The sequence below is a fragment of the Gobio gobio genome (genome assembly GCF_949357685.1).
Source record: "Gobio gobio genome assembly, chromosome: 9".
NCBI lineage: Eukaryota > Metazoa > Chordata > Actinopteri > Cypriniformes > Gobionidae > Gobio > Gobio gobio.
The window spans coordinates 23255204-23267235 of NC_137115.1; the positions used below are offsets into that span (position 1 = coordinate 23255204).

The 12032-nt window shown below is 37.6% G+C and overlaps 1 protein-coding gene across 2 annotated transcripts in view; it reads right to left on the bottom strand.

Annotated features, from left to right (window-relative positions):
- Positions 1-345: 345 nt before the first annotated feature.
- Positions 346-12032, bottom strand: part of tcf25 (TCF25 ribosome quality control complex subunit) — a 229658-nt gene continuing 217971 nt past the window's right edge. For both annotated transcript variants that reach the window (XR_013817156.1, XM_079824907.1), the window contains exons 16-18: positions 6073-6152; positions 5242-5317; positions 346-1204 (exon numbers count right to left, since the gene is read on the bottom strand). Coding sequence is in view for 1 of the 2 variants with exons in the window: in XM_079824907.1 (XP_079681033.1) it covers positions 1046-1204; positions 5242-5317; positions 6073-6152 (315 nt within the window). In the remaining variant the exon portion in view is untranslated. The remainder of the gene's footprint in view (positions 1205-5241; positions 5318-6072; positions 6153-12032) is intronic.

Genomic DNA, 12032 nt, shown 5'->3' on the forward strand with positions numbered 1-12032 from the left:
GAATGGTCAAAAATTCCCATAAACACACTCCTAAACCTTGTGGAAAGCATTCACAGAAGAGTTGAAGCTGTTATAGCTGCAAAGGGTGGGCCAACTCCATATTAAAGACTATTTTTAAGAATGGGATGTCATTAAAGTTCATGTGCATATAAAGGCAGATGTCCAAAAACTTTTGGCAATATAGTGTACTAGGTACTTAGTGAAGTTATAATAATAAAATAACTAAAATAACTAAACTTCAAACAATGCTCTTCTTGAGCGCAAATTCAATTAATTTTAAATGTCGAGTTTACTTTGATTCAAAGAGTGTAGAGAAACAGGGTCTGGTACAAAGAAAAAAAGTAAAACATTTCTAAATTGTCTTTAATTGGTGCTCATTTATTTCAAAATACAGAATATGAATATATTACATACCATTGGCTTTGTACCCTTGAATTTGTAGATCAGTTATCATTGTTGGGTGCATCAGGATGTCTGTTTGAGATCTTCTAAAAAATCTACTGTATAGGTCTATAGGTCTACTGTAGTTGAAGCTGTCATGTTTGTCTATAGAAATGCACTCATTTCTCAAGACGATCAACCTTTAAAATGACTGTGTACCTCATCCTCACACAGGATATACCCAAGGCCTTACCCAAATATGACACTGAAAATATAAAGATTTAATTCGACATTGCTAAAACAGTATTACTGCAATTACTAAAACAATTGTATTCATAATTTAAATTCAGCAACATTGTTTTACTAATGTTTCCTGCTGATTGTCATGGTGTACTTAAACATGGTAGCTCCACTTCATGGTGGGTGCTTAAAAATTATGCTTTCAAGCCTAAAAATACCGGCCATAATATTAATTTGAAAAAGCTTCTCAAGTCATGGCTTAATGAAGACGTGTGTCTCTTCATATACTAAGAGATGTGAAACACAATTAAGTAGTCAGTTAGAATGAATAAATTGGATCTTTTAATATGTAGGACAAGCAGAACATAACAGTTCCTCTTTACTTCTTCAGCATCACTTTTTTGTTGTTGAAAACCATGCCCTTTCAGTCCCATTCCTCCTCGTCTCTGTCGTGGTTGTCCTCCCACTGAGGTTCACGAAACTGGATGTTAGCCAACATGTCCCTCATGGCCACCATGAGTCTATTCACTTCCTGGTTCAATTCATGGCCGGCACGGGCAACTTCCTGTCTGTCTTCAGGCCTCTGAACATGGAAAAAGAAAATCATTAGTAGATGCAAATTATGCTTTGCCTTTTTCAATAATGCATGAAGCTGATCATGGTTGTAAAAACTTAGCTTGCATAACCAGAGGCAAAAAGAGTTCAAAGACTACATGACTTTGAAGGTATTTTAGTGTTACAAATATTTGTTGGAGTCCTTGATAGGATTTCTTAGAATAGTAGAACACACACACAACTATATCAACACAAACAACTCTAAAATGCAGTATCCTGAAAAAGTGACGTTTCTTTTTTTATGCTGAGTTAATGTGTTTGATAAAATATATTCTTCTTGTGACACACATATACAGTGAGGAAAATAAGTATTTGAACACCCTGCTATTTGGCAAGTTCTCCCACTTAGAAATCATGGAGGGGTCTGAAATTGTCATCGTAGGTGCATGTCCACTAATCTAAAAAAACAAAATCCAGAAATCACAATGTATGATTTTTTAAACTATTTATTTGTATGATACAGCTATATTCACCGTTTGAGATATCCAATATCCGTTCGCATTTTAGCATCTTCCGTATCTTTGTTTCATGTTGACCGAGTTTGGTGGAGATTGAATAAATCACCTACGAGGAGAACGTAAAAACTCAGAGCCCGAATTATCCAAATATTCACCTTCAAACAAAAATATCGGACTTCCTGTTGGTCGGAGCTAATGACTGTAAATTAGAAAGTTGTCCGGCTCGATGAGAACAATATATATAATCACCGAGTTTGGTGATTGTAGATGAAACGAAGCCCTCCACTTTTGTCAAAAGGTGGCGCTATAGTGCCCTTCATTCCCGCCCATTTCTGAGGCTTTGCCCATGTGTACTGACTGACATCTCTGATGTGTGTCGAGTTTCCTGCAATTTCAAGTATGCTAAGAGTCTCAAAAAAGCCAAAAACATTTTTCAACTTTGACATGTTGCCATGGCAACAGTATTTAAAATATCAGAAATCCATTCATATGTCTATATCTGCCATGTTTTCACATTATACTGATGAAGTTTGAAGTCAATCGGGTGAAAATAAGACAGTGATTTAAAGCATTTTTAAAAAGTGACAAACTTCCTGCTGCCAGTTGGTGGCGCTATAACTTTGACTCACAAAAGTCATATCCATGCGATCGGCTTCCTACAACAAACACACAGCTGAAGTTTCATCCAAATCAGTCAATGTTTGCACAAGTTATAATACACTTCCGGTTTCCCTTTTCTCGCAAAAAAAATGTGTTGCTTCGCCACGGCCAAACCATTCAAGATATCAAAAAGCCGCTCGCAATTTAGCATCCTCCCTGTCTTGACTTCATGCTGACCGAGTTTGGTGCTGATCGAAACAATGGCCAAGGAGGAGTATATCAAATTCCAGAGCATGCGTTTTCCGAACAAACCAAAATAGCTCACTTCCTGTTGGGCTGACGCATAACTATGAGCACGAAAGTTTCGATGAATATTTCTTATAAACGAGTGTAAATTTTGCTGTGGCTCTTTTGAAAAATTTCTCTAAAATTATATTTTTGGCTCTTCTTGGTAAAAAGGTTCCCGACCCCTGCTTTAAACAAATGTCTCATGTTTGTGAGACAAGTATTCACTAAGCTAGAGGTCCTTTTCTGAAGACTATATGAATGAATGTCTTTGAGAGAGAGGCTGCAGATTGCGCATGTTTGTTTTCCTTGTGTCAAGCCACTCTTGACAGCGTCAGAAGCGTCTTGCCTGGGCTAAAGACAAAAAGGACTGGACTGCTGCTGAGTGGTCCAAAGTTATGTTCTCTGATGAAAGTAAATTTTGCATTTACTTTGGAAATCAGGGTCCCAGAGTCCGGAGGAAGAGAGGAGAGGCACACAATCCACGTTGCTTGAGGTCCAGTGTAAAGTTTCCACAGTCAATGATGGTTTGGGGTACCATGTCATCTGCTGGTGTTGGTCCACTGTGTTTTCTGAGGTCCAAGGTCAACGCAGCCGTATACCAGGAAGTTTTAGAGCACTTCATGCTTCCTGCTGCTGACCAACTTTATGGAGATGCAGATTTCATTTTCCAACAGGACTTGGCACCTGCACACAGTGCCAAAGCAACCAGTACCTGGTTTAAGGACCATGGTATCCCTGTTCTTAATTGGCCAGGAAACTCGCCTGACCTTAACCCCATAGAAAATCTATGGGGTATTGTGAAGAGGAAGATGTGATATGCCAGACCCAACAATGCAGAAGAGCTGAAGGCCACTATCAGAGCAACCTGGGCTCTCATAACACCTGAGCAGTGCCACAGACTGATCGACTCCATGCCACGCCGCATTGCTGCAGTAATTTAGGCAAAAGGAGCCCCAACTAAGCGCCAAGTCCTGTTGGAAAATGAAATCTGCATCTCCATAAAGTTGGTCAGCAGCAGGAATCATGAAGTGCTGTACATGCTCATACTTTTCAGTTGGCCAAGATTTCTAAAAATCCTTTCTTTGTATTGGTCTTAAATAATATTCTAATTTTTTGAGATATTGAATTTGGGATTTTCCTTAGTTGTCAGTTATAATCATCAAAATTAAAATAAATAAACATTTGAAATATATCAGTCTGTGTGTAATGAATGAATATAATATACACGTTTCACTTTTTGAATGGAATTAGTGAAATAAATCAACTTTTTGATGATTTTCTAATTACATGACCAGCACCTGTATATACACATATTATTCAAAGGGAATGGACAATGGACATTTGGAACAAGAAACTATTGATACAAAACCCTTGGTTCTGTAAAATTTTTATGTTAACAACTGTAAATCCATTTGTACCTGTCAATTGATGTGACATTTCCTTATAAAAAGATAATTACAAAAAAAAAGTAGAAAATATGAATAAAAGTGTTTTTTTTAAAAAGACGTGGTAAAAGGGTTTATTTAACATGAAACTACAGAAAAACGCAGACTAAGGATGTTCCGGTCAAAGATCATGTAGACTTATCCAAAAAGGTGCTTAACACAAATAAGAACAGTCATATGATTACCTTAGATCATGATAAACCAATCACCAGTACAAATCACAGTGAAGGAAACTTGAGTGACATTGCTTTTCAATAAACTGTAAAAACTTAAATGTACATGCATCTTTCAGTTCAGGAGACTCATTTGGTTGTTGTGACCAGTGATCTCCCGGCCGTGAATATTTTAGCAAAGAGTAACTTTGGAGTGGTGTCAGGTCAGGGATGCAAACGGGTGAGGGGAAAAAAAGGTGATAACATTGCGTGGGTAGAGAAAACAGGTTCGAGGTCAGGACACCTTTTTTTAAAAAAATATTTATTTTTCATGCTAATTTCTAGACACTATTAAGTATCTTTGCATCTGCCTGAAAACTAATTCTAACAGGTAATGGTGCGTTCACACCAGACGCGAATTAAGCGTTTCACGCGAGTGATTTACATGTTAAGTCCATGTTAAGTTACATGTTAAGTCCATGTTAAGTTACATGTTAAGTTACATGTTAAGTCCATGTTAAGTTACATGTTAAGTCCATGTTAAGTTACATGTTAAGTCCATGTTAAGTTACATGTTAAGTCAATTTTAAGTTACATGTTAAGTCAATGCAAAGACGCGAATTGAACATTTTTGATGCGTGATTCTCTAGTAGTGACAACAATGAGGACAGAATCAATATGTGGATCCCCGGAGCTGTACGATAAATCTTCACACTTTATAGAAACAGAATAAAAAGGATCTTGCTTGGAAGAAAGTCTGGTGTCTGGTGAGTTGTAAAATTTGTTTTGCTGCATGTCTTGCCCGTTTTTCTTCTACGCATTTATTTTAATTTTAATTTTATTACCTTGCAATGTCACTTCACAAAATGAGAAAAAAAAAGAGCCTGAACGGACCTCAGCGCTACCCTAAAACCCGCCCTTACCTCCATAGAACAACGTCACACAACTTCACTATTTCACCAGCTGACTGAAAACCAGCTAGATCGCAAAATGAGCATGACTCATTTTATGTTTCTGTTCAAAAGAAGTTCTGCTTGGACATACTGTGGCACATTCACTCACCTGCAGGTTGAAATTTGGCAGCAGTGAACGGAAAAACAAAGATATTGTGCTTTCATTTGAGGCCCCCGTGTTCTGCCTGAAAAAACACAAATTTTAATACATTAAAACGAAAAGTCAATTTAGTTTTTTATAAAACCTGTAGGTCAACCCTGATATGTTTTATTTACTAGTGAACAAGGCTGTTACAGTTAGATTACTTAAAGTCAGTATTTCAGTTTTTTAATAAATTTGCAAAGTTATTATACATCTATTTTTTGCTTTGTCATTGTAGGGTATAGTGTGTAGATGACTGTCCACACCAGACTTGTGATTAAGAGCCAATTAAAAAAATCAGTTATTCAATAAGTTGAGTGCAAACTAAATGAGTGCAAATGAATTACGTCTGTCAATTTAAATAAGCTAATTGATGTTACTCAATCATTCTGCAATTTTTCTAGACATTTAGTTTATATGTAGGATGACATGTTTAATAGAGCAAGCCCAAATATTTAGTAGTGCATAGATTATACATTAGTGCTGATCATTTATAACCTACGAATAATATAAAAAACATGATTAATGTAATAAATCATTTAAAACAACAAAGAATTTCCAGCAAAATAACTATATTCTAACTGTGATATAAGATTTCCAATATTGCCAAATGTACCAATTTTGGTCATACCACCCACCCATAATCTTCACTTCTTTTTACATATTAAACATATTAAAAACAGTGGAAGAGAGAAAAAAATAAAAATATTTGTCATTCATACAGGTGATAAACCTTTTTTCGTTAAAACACTATTATAAGCCCTGTGTCATGTAAGGTAGAGGACATCTGGGTGGTACCTTTCTGGTCTGGTGTAAGACGCAATGGAGTCCAAAGGAGGGAGAGGATCAAAACCCATTCCTGGCTGTGTGGTCACTTCCTGTAAGAGAGGTGGGGGGATACTTTGTAGTACTCAACTTTAAGTAATAGATCAACTATATTTGAACAAAAACTACATATTGGATTTAAAAGCCATTTAGCCACAGATGTTTCTAGACCGATTTTATCTGATAATGTAATTTATCAGTTTCATGTGCAAGACTACCATGGCCAGAAAATGGTCAACTAAAGGTTTACTAAACCCTAAACCAACTGAGTATAAAGTGTTTTAATTCTATAAAATATGGTGTAAAACCGCCAAAGTGCTGCTCTCAAGGTTGAACGGTGGCTACTGCAGTTGAATTTTCCTATTGGACGTTGTGGTACATCGTGACGTAGGATGGTACCTCCAACGGCTCACTATCCGCGCCCCTAGCACGAGCTCACCACGCCCTCAGAAATGTTTTCCCCAATCACATGATGAGAACGGCTTCACTCCAGTATGAACGGTCATATTACATGAAGTAGAAACATTATGATGAAACTGACTTGACACTTGCTTTAACATTGTATTGAAGAAAATACGGTTAAATAATGCAGTTGCCAGTACACGTCAGGCTTTTCTTGCGATATTATTGCCGCCCGTCATGTGTACAGATCATTTTCATACATGAGACGCACTTTCAAACCCTGACACGCAAGTGGTTGCCGCGGACGCGGTAACGAACAACAATACTGTAACGTGCTGGTGTATATAGTCTAACTTATTTGAAGAAATCTGTTTATTCTGGCTTTTAGGTCTGAACTTATTGGTCCTGTGCTGCTGCGCTGATTCAGTTAATTTGAATGAAAATACATTGTATATATATCAGATATCTGATCTATTTTTAGTGGCATTCAGTGTAAGGATTTGACTGTTCATAGATTACGTCAGTTCTCTTGCGCTGCTCCTTCACTAGCATCGTCGGCATCGGGAGTTAACGCAGTTTGAGCCAGCGGCTCGCATTGATAAGGCTCTGGGTCTGTGTCTACAGACAATTCACCCTCCTCCAATTCAGGTGAAGGTAGGAGAAATGACCGCTCCGTTGCAAAGCTGGCGTCACTCCAGTCATTCTCCATCTCTGTGACTCGCGAGTCTGACAGCTATCAATCAATCAATCCGTCACTGCGGGTCTCAGGTGCACGACCTCCGCTCAGCCCCGCCCTCGGTTAGTCCCCTCGGTCTCCGCTGGGTTCTGCCCACTTTTCCAGCATTTTGCAAAATTTGCCAGTGGGTGGAGTTAAGCTCTGAGCAGGGGTTTAGTTACCCTTTAATAATCTAATAGAGAAGTACTATAAACCAATTTGACAAAAATAAAATCAGCACAGAAATGTGTGCATGCGTGTGTTTTAGGATAAGTAGGGTTGGATATGGGGTTGCAATAAGCTGCAGTGTGAACAATTAATTGTGGTCTTATATTTTGTACTAGAATTAATGTAGGGGACAAAGAATTCTGAACATGATCTGAGAATAAGGAAACTGTGTTTGGAATGCAGCTGAGGATTTACATGTGAATATTATGAAGGGTGAATATCAGCCTTGCTGTGGCATTCCAGAGGTTATGTTGCATAAGCAGGGCTGCCAACAAGTAATCGGTTGCCGTAATAAAGGCGATAGTAGACTACAGCCTGTACCAGCATCTGGGTAGCTCCTTTGGAAAACTATTGAGATTTCCATTCTTCCTTAGAAATGGTGAGATCTTGGTGAGGACCCTTTTGAAGAAAAATCATATTTCATATTTGCATAATATGTAGGGGAAAGCCATAATTACAAGATTTTTTGTAATTTTGTAAATCCCCTCACTTGGTAAGTTTCTATCCAATTTTCATGTGAATTTTGAATTTGCATTATACAAATGAATTGTTTAAAAAAAAGTTTAACCCAGAGCTGGAGAAAAATACAATTTTGAGTACAAGCTCTCCCAGATATAAACTTATTCTGCATGTATAACATAATAACACTATATAATTCACAATTCTTAATTGTCACTATACAAGTACAGCGAAATTAGAGAAAACCTTCCAGTGTAGTCACATATACTTAGTGCAACTAAAACCTCTATATGCCATAAACAATACAACACAATACACACAAAACCAGTGCAGCTAGGCAAATAGTGAATATTGCACAGAAATACTGCACAGTAAGCAGTAAGAACTGCATGATATTGCACACAATAGAAAATAGGTAAGTGCAACAGAATGTAACATTACATGATGAAGTGGAATGTAGACGTATACTACATAATCATCCTGAGGTATACGAGAGGTGTTGTCAACCTGTGGGTTGAAAAATAAGATGCCCCCCTCAGATTAGTGCATGCCTCAGTTGTGTGTGTGTGCTAGCAGTGTTCAGTTCCCTTATGGCGCTGGGGTAAAAACTGTTTTTGAGTCTATTGGTCCATGATTTAATGGACCTAAAGCGTTTGCCAGAAGGCAGCGATTCAAACAAATGATGTCCAGGATGGAACTGGTCCTTTACAATGTTTTCTGCTCTTCTAAGGCAGCGTACAGTGTAAAGTTCCTTTAGGGAAGGCAGAGAGCATCCAATGATTTTTTTGTGCTGAATTGATTACCCTCTGGAGAGCTTTCTGATCTGTCGCTGAGCTGCTGACATACCAGGTAGAGATAAAGTAAGTTAGTACACTTTCAACGGAGCAGCAATAGAAGGACACTAGCAGCTGCCGTTGTAGATCGTTCTTTCTGAGAATCCTCAAGAAATAAAGTCGCTGTTGTGCTTTTTTGACAATGCTCCAGTAAGTGTTTCAGTACAGTATAACAACTTAAGGAGGTCTTTAACTGCTCCATGACACAATAAATGTAAACTCTTCTAGGTAATGCATGATATACCGGTAGACGCGATTAACCGGTAGAAATTTGTCAACCAGTAGAGATTTTGGACTATCGTATCTTTCACTGTCACACTCCTGTGATGTTGCTTTGCGAAAGCTTATCGTTTGCATAAGTTTTTAAGCACTGCAGTTTTAAACCGGTATGCAAAGCTCTCTGATAGTCTGTTTCTCAGCGCTGTCAGAGAGACAAGCTAACATGAAGCCGCTGCTCATAGACTGCGTGAGAACTGAACTGAGTGCTTATTTGGGCTAGAATGGTTAAATACTAAGGCTGTGAATCTTTGGGTAGGCAGCAAATCGATTCAATTCACGATTCATAGGTTTTCGATTCGATTCAAGAACGATTTTTGCCAATTCAGAACGATTCGAGATGATTCACATTAAAATTCGATGCGATTCGATTATGCATTTTTTATATGCATTCATAGGATTATTAAAATGCTTCCCCTAATGTGTCTTAGTCAGGGTGTGAATTACACAGCGACCTTCAGAGGTCACACTTTACAATAAGGTTCATAAGTTAACTACATTAGTTAACATGAACTAATAATGAACTACACTTATAAAGCATTTATTTACCTTTGTTAATGTTAATTTTAACATTTACTAATGCATTACTAAAATCTTGTTAACATTAGTTAATGCACTGTGAACTAACATGAACAAACCATGAACAGCTGGATTTTATTAACTAACGTTAACAAAGATTAACTAATGCTGAACAGAGGTGTTGTTCATGTTAACTAATGCATTAACTAATGTTAACTAATACAACTTTATTGTAAAGTGTTACCAAAAAAAAACTTTGTCCATTGTTAATGTTAGGTCATATTACTTTGTTACAAATAACTGTGAATTGAATTATTATTATTACACACTTTACTTTAATAGCCTATATAAAATGGCATTTGTAGAAATTAACATAAGCCAAAATTTAAAAAGGCTTTAAAAGTAATGTTGTAGTTATTTCAGCAGTTTCCTTCGTATATTCAGTTAAACGACTAAGTTAAATTTCATGTATCATTCATTAGAACTGTGCTTATGCATTTTAGACACTTAAATAAATGTTCCATCCATGCAATAAATGTGCATCCTTGAATAAGAGGGGTTGTACTTCAACTGCTCAGGTAGCCTGTATGACCCATTTCCGTAAAACTTCAGTATTTTATTTTATATAAATGAGCTACGGACATTAGAAGAGAGCAATCCAGTGAAGGCGGTGAGTGCAACGCGTGTCTGTGAAGGAGAGCTGTAAGGGCGCAGATGACGCAGCACAACGTCTCTATTAATTCATGCATGTAGTAGATATAATCAAATGTTTATTTTAAAGCACTTAATTGCTATTGAATCGCAATTCATTTGATGCTTAGCATTTTAAATCGAGTATCGAACGAAATCAATGATTCACGATTAAAAAAATACATGTTTCAAGATCGATGCATATGCATCGTCAGGATTTGAAATCGATGCAGCGAGAAAACGAGTGAATGGTTACACTCCTATTAAATACACATACCCATGTGTCAAAGTGAACACGTATAAGACAAATTTGAGTCGTTTATGTGCGATGAGTCGATTCGGCTCTGAGCTTCAGAATGCTTCTAGCCTTTTGAAGTTTCAAGTACAAATTAATGCCTGGCTCCAATAAGTCGGAGTTAAATGGCCTCACTGTCGCCTTTTATGACCGGGCCGAAAAAAAGCAGGCCGCACTGTTATCGTCCTTTTGGAACTTCAAACAGATTCCAATCTGTCCAGGCCCAACCCTCTTCCCCCTCCCCATGAAGAGACTGTGATCTGATTCATTGCAACACACACACACACACACACACACAGAAATTGCTGAAAACTACTTTTATGCCTTTAAACCAAAGCGCGTTTGATATCTAAATGCTTCTCTTTCTTTGTCTTAATCAGTGGTGCCCAGTATATGATTATGAAATATATGATTAATACAGTTAGCAAACTTGGAAGTAAAACTGCATTAACTTTGACACATCATAAAAACATGCAAAGTGGGTCGTCAAACAGAGACAAAGAAAAACCTTTCCCGCTCAGAATTCACCTCCTTGGATTGGTCAATTGCCAAGGAGAGGCGTGGATTAGGGCTCCTCAACACATAGAACAGAGTTCCGCTTCTCTCTCTTGTCTGCGCATCTTCCTCCCGTCATGTCTGCACGGCTCACAGGGCTTCGGCCCATGCAGCGGGCGGCTCAGCCCAGCTGTTTGTTTCCTTTGGAGATCGACGCGCTCCGCGCTCCTAAACACCTTTAAATCTTCCGCGGACCGACCAAGCTCCGGAAGGACCAAACGGAGAGAGAGCTTCAGCGCAGGAACACTCTAAAGCAGTATTTCCCAACCGGGGTGCCATCTGACGATAACAGGGGTGCCGTGTAAAAGTCCTTCAAATAATTTTTTTTGTTCAAATTTTTCAAATAATTCTCTCTTTTTTATTTTTTATTTTTTATAACTTTTATTTATCAAATGCAAAAGTACAAACATAAAGTGCATACAAAAATACGTTTTTGCTTTTAGAAACTTAACATCCCCCTCCCTCCCTAGACCATGATTCACTTGCATTTAAAGGAAGAAAAAAAAAAAAAAAAAAAAAACTTCAAATAAAACAATTGTGTACTCATATGTACTTATACACACGTTTATATATATCTATATAATTTAAATTTATAATACTTGAAATTATTACACAGTAATAATTAAGAATACCAGTGCAAGTTGCTAATGCTAACCATTAACTGTACAAAGTAAAAATCAAACAATTGCTGCTTACTCCTCAGACATCAGAGCAAACTATCTATTATGTTGGAGTGTCTCAGAGTGGATAAATCATGGGGGGGGCTTTCTGCCGCTGCCGGAGCGGAACTGAGGGAGCAGCATATATATAACAATACAGTGGGACTCTACAAGGAGACTTCCCGAGCTGGCAACTTATCTAGATAGTCAAGTAGTGGTCTCCACTGAGTATAGAACTTGCTAGCTGACCCTCTAATTGAGAATTTAATTTTCTCCAGTTTCAGAAGACCTAAAATGTCATG